General features: G+C 53.7%; 1 protein-coding gene across 2 annotated transcripts; it reads left to right on the top strand.

Annotated features, from left to right (window-relative positions):
- Positions 1-8,745: 8,745 nt before the first annotated feature.
- Positions 8,746-17,183, top strand: ZBTB45 (zinc finger and BTB domain containing 45). Of its 2 annotated transcripts, none has more exons than XM_037888690.2 (3): positions 8,746-8,957; positions 11,458-13,146; positions 15,310-17,183. In XM_037888690.2, exons 2-3 carry the CDS (start codon positions 11,643-11,645, stop codon positions 15,855-15,857), a joined length of 2,052 nt encoding a protein of 683 aa, XP_037744618.1. In that variant the 5' UTR covers positions 8,746-8,957; positions 11,458-11,642; the 3' UTR covers positions 15,858-17,183. The 2 variants fall into 2 exon arrangements, with proteins under 2 accessions (XP_037744618.1, XP_007067409.2); XM_007067347.4 differs by lacking the exon at positions 8,746-8,957 and adding an exon at positions 8,976-9,345.
- The last annotated feature ends 322 nt before the right edge of the window (positions 17,184-17,505 follow it).

Here is a 17,505-nt window from a genome sequence, read left to right as displayed (position 1 = left end):
GGACCCAACGAAGCCAAAGAAATGGGAAGTGGGGGTGGTATTTTATACCCTTCCTTGTGGTAACAGCATGGCTATGAACCGTATTTGATCCTTAACCCTGATTCGCAGCACTTATTTCTTAATTCCTGTATGTAAATGCGGTCTAACGGCTTAGCCATTGCATGGCAACCTAATTGCTAAAGCCCCCAGCACTCCCGTCTTGCAGAATCCTGTGGTGTACTGGACCCATTTGTTGTTACCTGTTTGTCTCTGAGGAGGAGAGTGCAAAATATCTGACCTGGGGCAGGTCATCTCCTTAGATCTACAGTATTCAGCTACCTCCCAGCCTTCAGCATAACTCCCCCGCCAGCCATGGAAAATTGCTCTGCCAGAATTTTTGGTGCAGCTCTATTATTTATTCTTAATTTTCTAGTAGTGCTTAGGAGCCCCAGGCATGGACAAGCACCTCATAGTGCTAGGTGCTGTACATTATTTATTAGGTGTTTTACGGCAGCACCTGGGAGCCCTATGAGTGGACCAATGCCCCATTGTGTTAGGTGCTGTACAAACTCAGAACAGCTCCATAGTGTTCAAGGTGAATAAGATCAGGCAGCTGTCCTGGCCATAGGTCCTGGCCGTGAGCTGGGCCACAAGGCTGTTTGGGCCAGAGAGCAGATGCCACTCGCTGTGCTCCGTATATTTCCCATTAGGTATAATCACTTCAATTGTCCGGGCGGCCATGATGTTCCCGCTGGGCGGGTGGTATAGGGCACCGGACGGGCGAATCGTCTCTCTCATGTCTGCTAGCTGGGTCGTGGGCAGACAGGTGGACACATTCTGGGGCTTGCTGCTGGTGCCATGGGGCAGCGTGGCGGTGAAGGCGTACTGACTGTTGACTCCACCGTTACTGAAAGAGGGCAGGACACAGAGGGGTCAGGGGCACCAGGCTCCTGGGACTGAGCCAGGACATGCCAAGGAAAAGGGAGACAAAGGGGAATAGGAACCGAAAATACCCCTCCTCCTCTGGGCCCCATCTCTCCCTGCACCTGCAGAATCAAGATGTTGCGTAATCTAATGCAGGGGTCAGTGCATCCCTGGCATGCTGGGTGCTCTCTGCCCTCGGTTAGGTGTCTCTAGTGCCTGGCACAATAGCAGCCCCCTGCTCTCAGGAGGTGTCTCAGCAGAGCCGAGTAGAGTGGGGCCCCCCTGACCTTGCCGGGCGTCCCTACAAGCCGGTGGGATACAACCAGGGACATTCTCTGTTGCTCTTCGCAGCTGGGTACAGGGGCAGGGAAGGACAGAGACAAACCCCAGGCTGGTCACTCACCAGTTCACATAATCCACGATCACTCTGAGCGCATCCGGGTCGATGCTCCCAGAGGTCTCTGGCCTGAAGCAGAGGAGAAGGGGCAGCAGCAGGAGTCCAGCCCTGGGCATCTGTCCTGGCACCTGCACAGGACCCCACAGCATCAGCGCCCCCAAGCCTGGGCACAAACCCAGAGCCCCTCGACCCACATCCCCTAATCCCTGCTGGGCTACCAACAGTAGAGGAGGCAGGGGGAGCCCCCTGGGGCTCCATGGGACAGCAGGCAGTGGGGGGGAAAGGGAGAGTTATCAGGGTTTCCATGAGCAGGAAGAGGGGGGCATGAAGCACTCCCCTGATGCTCCATGGGTCAGGAAAAGTGGGAGTCATGGGGGACTTCTCTTGGGTTCCATGGGGCAGGGGACACAGGGGGCACGGGACTCCCCTAGGCTTCCATGGGGCAGGGGAAGTGGGGGGCAGAGGGGGCTCACCTGAGGCTCTATGAGGTAGAGGACTGTAGCATCTGGGACCCCCAGGCATGAACCAGGATCCCATTGTTCTAGCTCCACTTTTGAGGAGTGGCGTGTGAGGCCTCTGCAAGAGAGGAAACAACGTCGTAAGACCAATGCCTCAAACCATCCCTCCAGCAATGGCTACACCTGAGACACAGGCAATCACATTTGCAATCCCAGGATTGGACTTGCTTCCCAAGTGAGAAGCCATAAAAACAAATACACCTAGAACACAGGGCAACGCTAGCTGGACACTCGTCCATCCAAGTTATGAGAGAATCCAAAACCAATGGTAATGCCTGGGAGCCCACAGACATGGGCCAGGATCTGATTGTGCTACGTGCTCTGTGTTATTTATTAGGTGTATTACAGTAGCGCCAAAGAGAACCAGTCATAACCCTGAGACCCCATTGTGTTAGGTACTATACAAATTCAGAACAGCTCCATCTCACCCCAGGATCTCCATTCCCCCAGCCCTGAGAACATCCAACACAGCAGAGCAACCTGAAAAGACATGGCAGATGATTCCTCCGTTGCAGGTATGACGCGGGCAGACCAGGTCCCAGCTCCTGCCAAGGTCCGTGTGCCTCAGTTGAACTGTGACAAATACCGAGCTGGGCTCAGTGTGGCTCACCTGTGCGTTGGTGCTGGTCATGTAGGTATTAGAATTCCAAACATCTGTTTGGGGTTTAGACTTTATCGAGTGCTTGTGAGTTGCTGGGCACATTAATCTCACTTATAGCATCTGTATCCATAGTGTACAGGAATAGTTGAGCATCACAGTGCGAAACACCAGAGAGGAGAGAGATATTAACTAGTGGGAAGGGCTGATCTCCATCAGAAGGTGTCACATCCTACCCAACAAGAAAGGTCCACTGACACCAATGGACAATTGTGGGTCGATAAAGAGGACAAAAGCCATTGGTTGTTCTGCCGTCCCTCCTCCCACATGAAGACAACTCATAAAAGTGGATTCTTCCCATCAGAGAAGTTTGCACAAGGGAGGAAGGGGATGAAAATCCCTGACAAGAAGCAACTGGATCTCTATGCTGCTTGGACTCTGGGGAACAAGATTTCAGGGCAAAAGCAAGAGATCCCCAGCTGCTTAGCTTGGGTTAGCCTTAAAGGTGACATAAAGCTTGCTTATTATAGAAGCTGCTGTTACCTTTGGAAATGTAAGATTGTAACTCCTTTGTGTATCTATGTTCACCTGCTTTAACCTTCAAAATAACTCGTGTTTCCTGTTCCTAGTTAATCAATCCGTACATAGTTTATTATAGGATTGGCTACAAGCGTTGTCTTTGGTGTTAGATCTAAGGTGCAATTGACGTAGGGTAAGTGACTGGCCCTTTGGGACTGGGAGTAACCTGAATAGTGTTGTGATTCTTGGTGTAAAGAACCTTCTGTCCCCAAGACAGGCTGACCTGGGTGGCAGATCGGAGGACCCGGGGGAATATCGGTGGCTCCATGTTAAGGCTGCTACATGCCTGAAGAGGTTACATGGGGTAATTGGTTGGGGACAGCTAATTATAGAGCTCCCAGCCAACTCAGGGTTTGTGTCCTGCTTCCTGACAGTCTGTCCGGAGATCGGCACGCACGGTCTTCAGCCAGTGCAGGCAGCGTTACAGACCAATCTGGCCACAACACCGCCAACAATCTTCAGAGGGCTTTGGGGTGTCCATAATTAAGCATCAAACATTAATATTCAGGATTTTCAGCACTTATTCATTTCTTAATTCCTGTATGTAAATACGGTCTAACGGCTTAGTCTTTGCATGTCAACCTAATTGCTAAAGATCCACAGCACTCCCGTCTTGCAGAATCCTGTGGTGTGCTGGACCCGTCTGTGGTTCAGCATAACTCCCCCCACCAGGCCTCGTGCTGACACGACAGGCCTTTAATCCTAGCAAGCTTAAGAACCCATTTCTGTATGTACACCTATTAGCCACCCAGGCACGTTCCAAGCTAAGAAGCAACACACCCCTGGTAAATCTTATACGCCAATGCCATTTTACCTCTAGCGAGTTAAATGTGCCCATGAGACAGGGTCATAGATCATAAGATCAGGTCAGGACTCAACACCCTTTCGCCCAAGGACATAAAGATTCTGTAGCAGGTGACTAATCAATTGTTTCATTGCTTGAAAAGGCTCCCTGGGTGTCACGCTGTCTGGAGCGGCTCACGACTGTGAGTGCCGACTTCAGAGCAGACTGTCAGAAAGGAGGGCAGACACCCCCGCTATTGCCAGATAAAGAAACAGATCTTAACATGGTTAAAAAAAACTTACTTTGATAGCATTCTGTCTAGCAAGAAATCACTTATCAATTGCTGTGGTTGTGAACTCCTCATTTCTTTATTGTTCTGTCATTATGGTCCCCACTTCCCTATTGTTTGTATGTATGATCTCCGTCTGGTTCTTTCATTATTCTGTCTGTTACATAATTAATTTTGCTAGGTGTAAATTAAGGTGGTGGGGTAGGATTGGTTAGAGAATTCTGTTACAATATGTTAGGATTGGATAGTAAAATTTTAGTAAAATGATTGGTTAAGGTACAGCTAAGCAGGACTCAAGTTTCACTATGGAGTTCAAGAAGGAGACCAGCAGAGAGGGAACAGAAGAACAAGAAGAAGGAAAGACCTGGAAGAAGAAGAACCTCCAAGACACAGCCTAAGATCAAAGCTGCTAAGAATCCTCTGCCTGACCGTTATGTGCAGCAACCAGAATCCAGACGAGACTGACCTTGCCTGGCCAACAGGGAAAGCCCACCTGCCTGATTAGGATTGTTGAGCACAGCACTGTATGTTTAGCACGTGGAGTCTGCTTGGTAATTGTCAATAAATAGAGGGTACGGATATTACTGTGTAAGGCTCTTTCACTGGTAAAAGGCCGTACAAACCCTCAAAGGGCATACCCTAAGCCCTAGGAATTGAGTAAGGGGCAGGTGTCTAAATTAAGAGGGTTACACCTTGAGCCCTAGGAACTGGGTAAAGGCAGGTGTCCTAGAATGTGTGAGTAACAGAGAATTTTGTGTGGGTAACAGACTGCGCTGTTTGGTTGATGGATGAATGCGTTGGTTGACAGATGGATGGATGGGCTGTTTGGTGGTGGTTGGATGGATGGATGGGTTCGTTGGCTGGTGGATGGATGGATGGATGACCAATGGATAGGTTGGGTGAAAGATGGATGGATGGACTGTTTAGTTGATGGATGAGTTAGCTGACAGATGGATGAATGGGCTGTTTGGTGGGTGGGTTGGGTGGGTGAGGGGATGGATGGATGGATGGATGGATGACCAATGGATATGTTGGGTGAAAGATGGATGGATGGACTGTTTGGTTGGTGGATGAGTTAGCTGAAGAATGGATGAATGGGATGACTGACTGATTATATTGCAGCTGGCACTTTCCTCCTGCTCCATCACCCAAGGGCTGTGTTCGGTGCTCGCGCTGATTTGTCTTTTATTTGCTTTAGGCAGATATTCTTGTTGACATTCATCTTCTCACAGCTGGTGCCTTGGCCACACAGGTACATAGGGACATTACAGAGTGAGAGCCAGCCAGTCCACACCACTTGCTTCCCCATACCAATATCCTGAGGGATGATTTGCCTGCAGACCCAGACTCGAGAGTAATTATGTATGGTCCTGAATACCCATTCCAGGAGATCCTGCAGGTGGTGGGCATCCTTCAAGTCCAGGCAGGGGCTCAAGCAAGAGGAGAAATCGGTGAAGAAGATGAAGTAGCTCTTCCAGCTTGTTCTCAATCTGCAGGAGGTTGCAATAGTGGCTGTAGCTTTCGCCCAAGGCATAGGTCTCCGGGCAGCTGCTCTCAGTCTGGGCCTTGTCCAGGGAAGGGCTTAATTTGTGCCAGAGCTTGCCAGCGCTGAGCCCCGGCACCCCTAGGCTTGGAAGTTCCTAGCCCAGACACCTCTGGGCTTGCTGCATCATTTATGAACGTGTCACAAAGTCACTGGGTTAGTGCTCTGGAACTACTCCCTACGAAGCCAGTAAGGACTCTGGGGGAGCTTCCTCTCTCTGAACATACTGTCTCCAGGGCAAGAAGCTTACACAGCTTCAACCTTCCTGGGTCTGACCTTGGAGCATTCAGCATCCCCTTCCACACCGTGCACTTCCCGCATCGAGTCTGCCTGGGCGGGGCTCCTGGGGAAGCCAGAGGGCCCTGCACCCCAACTCTGTAGTCAGATGTGACTCTCAGCCAGCCAGTAAAACAGAAGGTTTATTAGTCAACAGGAACACAGCGTAGAACAGAGCTTGTTAGCATAGAAATCAGTGACTTTCAGCCAAGTCCATCTTGGGGGGAAGGGAGCCCAGAGCCAAGGCACTGGTCCCCACCCTGAACCCCAAGCCAGCTGACACTGACTCTCTTCCGGCTGCCTGGCCCCTGCCCTCCCATTGCTCCTCCTCCAGCCTTTGTTTCACTTCCCGGGCCAAGAGTCACCTGCTCGCGTCCCGCTCCTGGGTCTGAGGTAACAAAGGGGCGGCTATAGCATCTGTGCAAGCAGCTGGAGCAGCCCCCGCAAAAGTCACGCCCCCTTATTCCCACCACCTAGACATTGGTGCAATACACAGGGAAACTGAGGCACGCACAGCATTCATGCAAAACAGTAAGACTCACATAGGCTCACATAGAACATAACAAGGGAAAATCCCCACTTCGTCACACTGGGCAGGTCACCTCCTTAGATCTGCAGTATTCAGCTACCTCCCAGCCTTCAGCATACCTCCCCCCGCCAGCCATGGAAAATTGCTCTGCCAGAATTTTTGGTGCAGCTCTATTATTAATTATTAATTTTCTAGTAGTGCTTAGGAGCCCCAGGCATGGACAAGCACCTCATAGTGCTAGGCGCTGTACATTATTTATTGTTTTACGGCAGCACCTGGGAGCCCCAGGCATGGACCAATGCCCCATTGTTCTAGGTGCTCTGCATGATTTTTTAACTGCATTAGGGTAGTGCTAGCAGTCCCAGTTGTGCCCCGGGAGCCCATTGTGTTAGGTGCTGTACAAACTCAGAACAGCTCCATCTCAGCCCAGAATCTCCATTCCCCCAGTCCTGAGAACTGCTCTCAGTCTGGGCATTGTCCAGGGCAGGGCTTAATTTGTGCCAGGGCTTGGAAGTTCCTAGCCCCGGCACCTCTGGGCTTGCTGCATCAGTTATGAATGTAAAAAAATTGCTTGAGCCCTGGCACCTCTTTCATTATAAATTAAGCACTGGTCCCGGGGGATTGAGACAGGGCTGATCTCGTTCCGGTCAGGGCTGATCAACTACCACTTGGGGTGCAGGCTGGGCTTCAAACTGGTGCTGACTTGGCAGCCACGATGGGTAGCCCCTGGAGAACTTTTCTACCATATGGCTCAGCTCACATCATCTGGAGTTCAGCCTCAGACAGGTGGTTTCCCAGCTCCTCCTGGTTGCTGCCTTAGCACACGGGCTACAGCAGAGCAGCCACCAGTGTGTATGGATTAGCAAGGCTAGGGGGATACCTGTGGGGAAAGAGGGGACGGTGAGCATGATCCCAGGAGGCAGAGGAATTATACACCAGGTTAATGAGCATGAACTATGCAGTAACACAGGGGTTCTCAAACTAGGGGTCGGGACTCCTCAGGGGGTCACAAGGCTATTATATGGGGTGTCACGAGCTGTCAACCCCCACCCCAAACCTCACTTTGCCGCCAGCATTTATAAAGGTATTAAATATATTAAAAAGTGATTTTAATTTATAAGGGGGGTCACACTCAGAGGCTGGCTATGTGAAAAGGTTCACCAGTACAAAAGTTTGAGACCCACTGCAATGTGTATCAGCCCCACTCACACTTCCCTGTGTCCTTCCAGAATCACCTCCCACCTCCTGACTCCACATCCCCCTGTACTCCCAGCCTCACCCGCCCCCTCCACTCTGGGCTCCATCTCCCCCTGTACCCATAGAATCACCCCGCCAGCTTGGGGCCCCATCTCTACTCTATACCCCAGAATATCTCCTCTCCCAGCTCCAGGCCCCATCTCCCCCGTTGCACCCCCAGAGTCAGCCATCCCTCCTCTGGGCCATGACTACTCTTGAGCTCCCAGAATCACCGCTCTCCGAACTATGGGCCCCATCTCCCCCCTGCACCCCCAGAATCACCCCCTCCCAGTTCTGGAAAAATAAATACATAAATAAAGTTGTCTGTAAATTTAAATGAAAATACAGAGAATTTCTTTCAAAAATTTCTGCAGATGTTTCAAAATTACTGCCACAGAAATTAAATTTCTATATTTTTTTAAAAAAATCCATGTTTTAAATATTTTTGTGCAATACATACAAAAATAAATAAACAAACAAAAATTATGTCTGTAAATTTACATGGAAATATAGAGAATTTCTCAAAAAATATTAGATTTTCTCAAAATTACTGCCAAAAACAGAATACATGCCTGTAATTTTTTAAAAAAGTTTAAAATATTTCTGCAAAACTAAACCCATAAAAACCAAAAACGAGCTCTGTAAATGTACATGGAAATGCAGAGAAATTCTTTAAAAATATTTTCAGATTTTCTCAAAACTGCTGCCCACCAAAAAATATAAACTCCTGTAATTAAAACAAGTGTGTTAATTCGTCTATTAACTGCAAAAAATATGCAAAAAGTATCTTTAATTCTAAACTAAGTTGCGGATTATTTTTAAAAATCTATTTATTTTTTTTTTGCAAAAAATGAAATAAATAAATGTTCTTCAAGTCCTTTAGTTTCAGTCGTCGATAATTAAATGTATATTAACACCCCCCCCCCCCACGCACCCCAGCTCCCTCCCTCCACTGGCGGCGGCTCAGCTGCGGGGGAGCAGAGGGGAGCTGGGAAATCCAGCCCCTCCCCCCCTTCCAGGCTGAGCCACGCCTCTGGAGCTGGGGCACGCTGTGGAGGTCACACCTCATGTGGCCGCTCTCTGCCTCTCTATGGTCGGCCCGCTACCATTGCACTTCCGGTCTCTATGGTTTCCCCTAACACTTCCGGTCTGATAGCGGCCTGCCATGCCGCCTCGCCGCCGCTCACTCTATGGTTGATGCCCGCCAGGACCCGGAAGTGAATCTACAGTCGGGAACGGGGCGGCGATGCTGTTCCGGGTCACGGAGGGAAACGGCCCGGCGGGTCATGGAGGGGTCCCGAGGAGGTGAGTGAGGCCCCGCCCCGCTCACGGAACCCTCGCCCCGCCCTCAGCCAGGGGCCTTCTGTCCTCTGGGGCCCCGCCCACAGGGCCGCTAAGCCCCGCCCCTCATCTGAGTCGCTCCTTGTCTGCTCGGGGGCGGGAGCCCGGACTCCTGGGTTCTCTCCCGGCTCTGGGGGGAGTGTGGGGGCCAGTGATGAGAGCGGGGGGGATGGGAGCCCGGACTCCTGGGTTCTCTCCCGGCTCTGGGAGGGGAGTGGGGGCCAGTGGTTAGAGCGGGGGGGGGATGGGAGCCCGGACTCCTGGGTTCTCTCCTTGGCTCTGCTCTTGACACCCTGAGTGACCTGGAGCAAACCCCACCCACGTGTCCGTTTCCCCCTCTGCCAGGAGGAAGGTGAGTCCCTGCTGCAGCCCCCAGCCCTGGGACCCCACCTGTCCCGCCCTCCACAGCCTGCGATTGGCTTAAAACCCACGAGATTTAATGATTCTCGCAATATGTGTTGGGCTCGTTTCTTTGCCGGGGTGCTTTCGGGGCGTGTTCGCTCCCCAACTTTGTACGGCAGCCATTGGGGGTCGACCCTCCCCTTTGTGTTTTATAAGGGGAAGCCGAGATTCTCGCTACAGGAGCTGGGGCTGGAAGAAACACCCTGCAGCTACCGCAAAACCCAGAAGAGCTGGCAACCCCCACCGTGTACAGCGCTTTGCGTGGGGCGGCAGCGTCGCCTAGTGGGTGGAGCCTTGATTCATCAGACCCGGCTTCCGTTCCTGGCTCTGCCACTCGCCTGTGCGACCCTGGGCAAGTCACTTAGGCCTCAATGCACAAAAGGATTTAGTTGTCCTGGCATCTGGGAGAATCACTACAATTCACAAAGCCAGGGTGCCTAAGCCGTCTAAACAATGAATGGGCAGAGATCAGCGCCTTAGACTGTGATGCACGAAAACCAGCCCACTAGTCAGGGAGCCACGTAAGCTATGTAAATGCCAACAGGAGGAGATGTGCTAAGCCCCCACCCACCACCTCTGTCTCAGAGATAGATGCCTACGTCCAGGTGGCAGGGAAGTGCCGATTTCTGCTAGCGATCTGCAGCTGGGAAGGCGTGAGATGCCCTATGCCATTTTAGCAAGACGCCAAGGGAAGGGAGAAAATTTTAACCCAGTGGTTAGGATACTCACCTGGCATGTGAGAGACTCATGTTCTGTTCCCCCTCTGCCCTAACCTCCAGGCCGCAGAGTCATTCTCACTACCTTTCTGACCCCAATGACTCTTTACACAGAGAGAAAGGGCGTGCGAGAGAGTGCACATGAGCGTGACTGCATAGTATAGTGGTTAGAGCACTCGCCCGGGGGGTGGAAGATCCAAGATTCAATTCTCCTGCTCCAATGACTCTTTAATTATTATGTAATTATAATTCACTCCCTCCCTCATGGTTGCTTTGTGTGAACTCACCTGAGAGGCCCTCCTGAACGTGCTTACCAGATCAGGCCCCACACGTGATTAAGGCAGGCAAACGGCTATCTTCCCTGCATCTGTGAATCACTCTGAGCTCTAGGCAGGAGAGAGGCATCTGGACACCTGGCGCAGGGCTGCTGTGTGCATCCCCAGAGGCAGAAACAATAGGCACCTAGCTGCTGAGTGAGTTTAGGCATCATAGAGTTTTCCCCCCGGGGGTGGGGGGGGAGAGGAATACGATTCTGGTATAGGAGTGCCTCCTTTTGGTTAACTTAAACCCCTTCCAAAGCAACATAAACTAACCCAAACAAGGCATTGTCACGTCGACACTTGGAGCGCTTTGCTAGCATAATACTAATACCTCCCTCTTATCTAGTGCTTTTAACCCGGTCTCAAAGCGCTTTACAAAGGAAGGTAGTATCATTATCCCCCATCTGTGGCACAGGGGCCGGCTGTAGAGGGGAATTGTCTTGCCTAAGGTCACCCAGCAGGGCAGAGCTGGGAATAGAACCCAGGTGTCCTGAGTCCCAGTGTCTCTCGGCTAGGCCCCACAGCTTTCTGTACCAGCAAAGTGTGCCTAGCATGGATGCAGCTTATACCAGCCAAACTGTGCTGGCCTATATCAGAAGAGCGTCCACCCAGAGAGTCAGACCAGTAAAATTCTAGCACTTTAAACTCCCACCTGAGCCCATAGCAGTGTAACTAAGCTAAGGGTTGGTATGGATACTAGCCACCCCCTACCCAGCACTCACTCCGGGCACCGCTCTTTCAAATCCCTCCCCTTTCTACACCTTGCTTACCCCTTCCCACAAACATCCTTGCCCTTCCAACGCTCCTGTCCATGCTCCATGTCAGCGGAGGGCAGGGAGGGCCCCGTAAGGAGGAGAGGCGCTCAGGGTGGTAGGCAGAGAAGGGACTACTTGGGCTAGAAGCAGCTGTGCTATTAAGATTCATGGAGGTTAAGGCCAGAAGTGACCCCACATCATCTAGTCTCATATCACAAGCCACCAACAACCACCCAGCAGCTGCTGTTCCTTGTCTCCCTCTCTGTTTCAGGTTTTGCATGAAGTACGTCCCTGCAGCCCTGCTCAGAGCAACATCTTGTGATGTTTCCAACCCCCACGCTCCTCCACATTGCACTGATGCGTACCCAGCCCTCCTGTGAGCCCTGAGCACTCCCCCCGCCTTTGGCACGGAGATACGTCCCCCCACTTGCTCACTCGGTCCGGAACAAAGCAGCCATGGCTGAGGCTGTCCATTACATCCACCTGCAGAACTTCAGCAAGTCCCTGCTGGAGACGCTGAACGGGCAGCGCCTGGGCGGGCACTTCTGCGATGTGACCGTGCACATCCATGAGGCCACCCTGCGGGCCCACCGGTGCGTGCTGGCCGCCGGCAGCCCCTTCTTCCATGACAAGCTGCTGCTGGGCTACTCGGAGATCGAGGTGCCCGCCGTGGTGCCCAGCCAGGTGGTGCAGCAGCTGGTGGAGTTCATGTACAGCGGCTCTCTGGTGGTGGCACAGTCCGAGGCCTTGCAGATCCTGACGGCCGCCTCCATCCTCCAGATCAAGACAGTCATCGATGAGTGCACCCAGATCATCTCCCAGAGCCGCAGCCCCAAGCCGCCCGCCGCTGCCTCCTCCTCCATGCCCCTCGCAGTCCCCAGGCCGCTGACTGTCAAGCCCCAGGAGCAAACCAAGGAGAGCCCAGGTGCTGTCGGTCTCCCGGCCTCCCGGCCCAGTGAGATGGAGCCCCCTGGCACTGCCCAGCTGGAGGCCCCCAAGCTGCTGTGTGCCTCGGAGGTGCGCTACAAGCTCCGCGACCTGCTCTCCTCCCAGCAGAGGCAGCTGGGGGAGGCCAGGGAGAGGACAGCATCTGAGGGGGAACTGGCAACCGCCGGCAGCGACGGTGAGGGGCCCTACGGCGGGCTGCACCCGGCCGAGGCTCAGCCCAGCTGCCACAGCCGCAAGCAGCGCCAGCCGGTGCGGCTCCAGCTTTCTGACGCCTTGCCTGTCATCATCAAGGACGAGGAGGAGGAAGAGGAAGACGAGGAAGAGGAGGAGGGCGGGGGAAAGCTGAGCTGCTTCGGGGAATGTGGTGGGGGAGCCTTCCCCAGCTGCAGTAAAGCCAAAGACACCGGGGGCGGGAGCGGCGCAGGCGGGGCGGGCAGGAAGGATGGCGTCCAGCTAGACTATCCCGCCGTGGAGGGGCAAGATTTCTTCAGCGGGCAGGATGTCTTCTCCGAGTCCTTCATCCCGGCCTGGCAGAGCGAGGAGAGCGGCCATGGGGCGGCCCGGGAGGGCGAGAAGTTCCGCGCCGATTGCAGCCTGGAGGCCTCCAACATGAGGACACTGGCTGGAGACTTCAAGCCAGCCCCGGCCAGCTTCCCAGCCCAGGCGCCCGAGCCCCGCGGCCTGGCGTTCGTCTCCTCCCTGGGCATCCAGCGGGAGCTGAAAGCAGAGGTGAGCACCGCCGGACCCGGCACCACCACCACCACCAGCATCTTCCAGTTCCACCTGCCGCAGCCTGGCGTGGCCCAGAGCTTCTACAGCGTCCAGCAGGAGGCCGGAGCCGCCAACATGGTACAGCTCAGCCCCGGCGCCATGGTGACGGGCTCCCTGCACGGCGAGCAGGCCCAGCGCCCGGGGCCTTCCCGCTGCTCCGAGCCATCCTACCAGTGCAGCCACTGCCAGAAGACCTTCAGCTCCCGCAAGAACTACACCAAGCACATGTTCATCCACTCAGGTGAGGGGGTGTGGGGCGCTGGGGGCAGATGCCCTTTGCTCCCTCTGCGGCTGGTGTAAGCCGCAGGGTGAATTCTCTCACTGTGATTGGCTGGAAGAGCCTCAGCAGGGGCAGCACTGGAGGCTGAGCCAGTGAAGAGCCTCCTCTTCTCCTGCTCTGAGTGGTGCCGGGGCGCTTATGGAGAGCAAGTGTGACGACTGCCCTCGCACCTGACATCCCCAGGGTCGAACCAGGAGCCTCCTAAGCTAAAAGGCCAGGGCTGAGGAGCTGGGGGCTGTAGCAGCTGGGGGGTCGGCAGGGACGGGGACCCAGGACACACACACACACCAGTGGGTTATGTGGGCAGGAGGGCTGTTTCAGGGACCATCACTGGTGGGACTGGGGTCCAGAGTCCCTGGGATGAGTCGTGTCTCCTCCCAGAGTCGTGTCTCCAGTCTGTAAAGCAGGGCCAGCAGTCCCAGGTGAGGGAAGTGCTGTGTAGCGGGAGCCCTCGCCCTGGTGCACCCTCTGGTGGTCTGGTGCAGCGCTGCCATTATGTTTCTGCCTCAGTTTCCCCTACTGGGCTTTCTGTGAATCCAAGGAGATTTATGTATATTGAACAGCAGCCTTCGGCAGTTTCGTTTATTTAACCCAAAGACAGATTGGTCTGCATCCCAGCGCTCTCGCTGGAGGGGGGAGGGGCTGAGCTAACTGTAGTCCCTTACCAGTGAGCCCTCTTGATCCGGAGTCCTCTTCCGGAATCAGGGCCTCTTGTCAGCAGCTGGGGAAGGGTCTCTCCTCTTGGGTCAAGGTCCCCACAGAGGTCGAACTGTGGCGACCCTTCCTCGGACCAGGACAGAATTCCTTTCCTTGGATGCTTCTCTTGTTCCCTGGTGAGCAGGTTCCTCTGAGGCTCGGCATCCTTCACTCTGCCTCCCCGGTCGAGGAGTACTCTTCCTCAGTTTCCTTTCCTGGGGAGATCCCCAGCCAGCTGCCCCTGAGACGCTATCCCCTTAGGAGGTGTCTCTCTCTGCGTTCTGGGGACTGTTCTCTAGGGAGAACACTGGTGGTAGCTTCCTAGGCAGGTTCCCTGAGGAGTTCTTTCCCCAAGCGCCTCTCGTATCTGTTTACTTTCCTGCCTGAGCCCTCATAACCCTGTATAAGGCCCAGGTGTTCCGTAACTAATTAACCATGGCCCAGCTACTTAGGAAGCCATTCTCCCCAGATGGATCTGGCCCGACTCACTTTCCAGCGGAGCCTGACCACCAACCAGGGCCAGCTGCCCTGAGACGTGCTGCAAGACCCCGAGATGGACACAGCCACAGAAGCGCGGGATGACACTGGGGTGGTGGTGGGGCCCCATGTCCAGCAGGGAGTTGGGGGTCACGTGGTGCAGTGTAGGAGGGCATTCAATCACTATGTGTGGGGAAGAAGCAGAGGGCTTTTGCTCCCTGATCTGGATCGCCCCTGGTGACTCTCCACCCCTCCATCCCACTTGGCTGAGGGTCTCTGCCCCAGGTACTCCCCTCTGGCCGGGGCTCTGCGCTGTCCTCTCCTAGAGAGTCTTCCCTGGCAGTGAGATGATCCCCACCTCCATCCCCTATGGCTGAGAGCCAGTCTGCCCTTGGCCAGACCATGCTGGCCATCTCTTGTTCACCCCAGCTGGGGTTACACAGAGCTGTGTAGAAAGGGGCTCTCTCCTCCCCTCCCCGGGACAGCAGGCCTCTGGGATTGGGGTGCTCAGCGTGAGTGAAGGGTCTCCCCAGAACTGTAGAACAGGGACCCCTCTGCTCCCAGGGAGAAAATGCACCTATATACAGAGGCCAGTTTCCAATGGATGGTCCATTTCTTCCCCAGGATCTGTCAGCTAGGAAGCTGGGATTTGAGTGGTGGGGGACAGTGTATCGGGACTGGGGCTGAGCCTAGGAAGCCAGGATGGGGGTGGGGGGTCAAGGCCGGGGTGGGATGTGCGGGTGGATCAGGGCTGGGGCTCTGCCCTTGAAAGCTGGGACCAAGCGGTGTCAGGTCTGGTGCTGCGCCCTAGAAAGCCAGAACCAGGGGGGTCAGGGCTGGGGCTGACCCGGGGTATCTGGGAAGCTGATCCGCTGCAGATGACGGGGTCTGGACTCACTGACCCCAGAGCTCCCTTCCACTCCTACATCCTCCTATGCGGCTGTCTTGCAGGCGAAAAGCCCCACCAGTGCAGCATCTGCTGGCGCTCCTTCTCGCTGCGGGACTACCTGCTGAAGCACATGGTGACGCACACGGGCGTGCGGGCCTTCCAGTGCTCCATCTGCTGCAAGCGCTTTACCCAGAAGAGCTCCCTCAATGTCCACATGCGCACGCACCGCCCCGAGCGCTTCCAGTGCTGTATCTGCAACAAGTACTTCTCCCACCGCACCCTGCTTGAGCGCCACGTGGCCACCCACACCGCTTGGAAAGCTGGCGAGCCCGACGTGGCCGGGGGCGCCTGGAAGGAGAAGCCCGACCCAGGAGAGGGTGCCAGCGTTGCCGCCTGGAAAGGGGACCCAGCCACCGAGGGCACCATGGTGGCGTGGAAAGGGGATCCGGGCGGGGAAGGCGCCATGGTGGCGTGGAAAGGGGACCCGGGCGGGGAAGGCACCATTGCGGCCTGGAAGGGGGACTCTGTTGCAGAGGGGGCTCTCCCCACCCAGCCCACGTGGAAAGGGGACCCTGCTGGAGAGGGCACCATGCCAACCCACACGGCCTGAGAGAGTGGCCTGGCTGGAGTGGGCACAGGTGAAGAGGGGACCAAAGTGGGCCCATCTCAGCCCAGCCAGCCTGGAAAGGGGCCCAGGCCGAGCACAACCCATGTGCCCTGGAAAGAGAAGGCCTAGAGTAACCCACTTGGCTCAGAGAGGCATCTGGGGTACCAGTTACTTTCCTGATGCCCCCCCACCCCAGCCGGTACGACGTGCACTCAGGACCGACTGGCTTGGGCAAGTCCTGTTTTGATCTCCAAGTTGAGTTCTCTCTCTGGGCTCAACTCCCTTCTGAGCCTCGCAGTGGGCCATGCCTTGTGGGCATTCCGTCCTCCCAGTCACACCGGTTGGGAGCAGTGCCGTCACCTCCAGCAGACCATCTCTGAGCCATGTGACATCATGGGTAGAAACCAACGGAAACCCTAGCAGTGACCAAAGAGTCTCTCCGGCTCCCTGGGGAAGGGACAGAAAGGAACTACACAGCTGTGGAGCCCCTAAACCTTCCTTTGTGAGCAGTTATTTCTCCATCTTCAGGAGTTCAGCGGTGGATCAGAGTTCTAGCTACTCCCTGGCTACAGAATCCCTCACTTGCCATCAGCATACTCCAGCAGCCCTCGTCATTGCAAAAAGAAACTTCCCAACATCTTTCTGAGTCTGCGGACAGCCTGAAACTTAACAATGACTGTTTCAATGTCGGCATCACTAACTGCTGCTCTCCCAGTAGCTTTAACAGCAACATCTAGCCAACGTACTTGTCCCACAATGCCAAACAACTCCCCAATTCTCCAATTTCCCCGCTCACACCCCCATTGTCCCCTAGGAACGTGTATAAGACAGGGTTTGAAGAGCAGTGGTGCACAGAAAACGTAAGGCCAGAGTAACTAGAGTTCAATATAAAATAAGTAACACGCTGACGAGGCAGTGATGGCGCTGATGAAGGGGTTGCCAGCAGCCGGTGAATCCCTCCTTCTATCTAAAAATACTGCACCCATAAGTCACGCCTGAGAGCACTGGAAGGAGATTAAAGAGCAGAAGTGGGTGAAAAAATTTTAACTGAACCTTTTTTCAATGTAAAATGCAGATTTGGCCATGCCACAAAGTTTCACAAATTCGTGTCGGTTTCGCCAAACGGCTTTGAGGGGAAAAAAATTAAAAATAACATTCTGAAAAAATCAAAATGTTTAATTCGGACTTTTCGGGGGGGAGGGGGAATCCTTTTGGTTCTTCAATTTGAAATCTCCTTGAATTTTATTTTTTAAACAGAAAAATGCTCAAAACAAAACATATCCCTTTTTGGGGGATTAAAATGACTTGTTTCAAAATTTCCTTTTATTTGGAAAAAAAAAAAAAGTCACGCGTTTAAAAATGCTCAAAATCAAGCCAAAATATTTAGATATTTTGTTTCAAAATGACTGTGTGTTTAGAAACGTCCTTTAATTTTACTTTTTACAAAATAAATAAAGGTTTAAAATACTCAAAATCTAAATGTTTCAACCCAAAATGAATTTTTTTAATTTTGATTTGCTGAAAATTTTCCTTTTCAGTCCAACCCAAAATGATTTTTTTCCCGATTTTTAAAATCTCCAAGGAACCAAAAAGACCTGTTCTTAGTTCCACAAGATTAGAGAGTCACTTTCTCCTGTTTTCCCAGTGTCCA

This window comes from Chelonia mydas, chromosome 23 (assembly GCF_015237465.2).
Source record: "Chelonia mydas isolate rCheMyd1 chromosome 23, rCheMyd1.pri.v2, whole genome shotgun sequence".
Classification (NCBI taxonomy): domain Eukaryota; kingdom Metazoa; phylum Chordata; order Testudines; family Cheloniidae; genus Chelonia; species Chelonia mydas.
Note: the sequence above shows the minus strand (reverse complement) of the source record. Positions and strands in the feature narration are given on the sequence as shown.

Excerpts from the sequence above, each read along its gene's own strand:
- ZBTB45 (XM_037888690.2), top strand. The coding sequence starts at position 11,643 with ATGGCTGAGGCTGTCCATTACATCCACCTGCAGAACTTCAGCAAGTCC. Across the intron at positions 13,147-15,309 it reads GCACATGTTCATCCACTCAG|GCGAAAAGCCCCACCAGTGC; the intron begins GTGAGGGGGTGT and ends GCTGTCTTGCAG.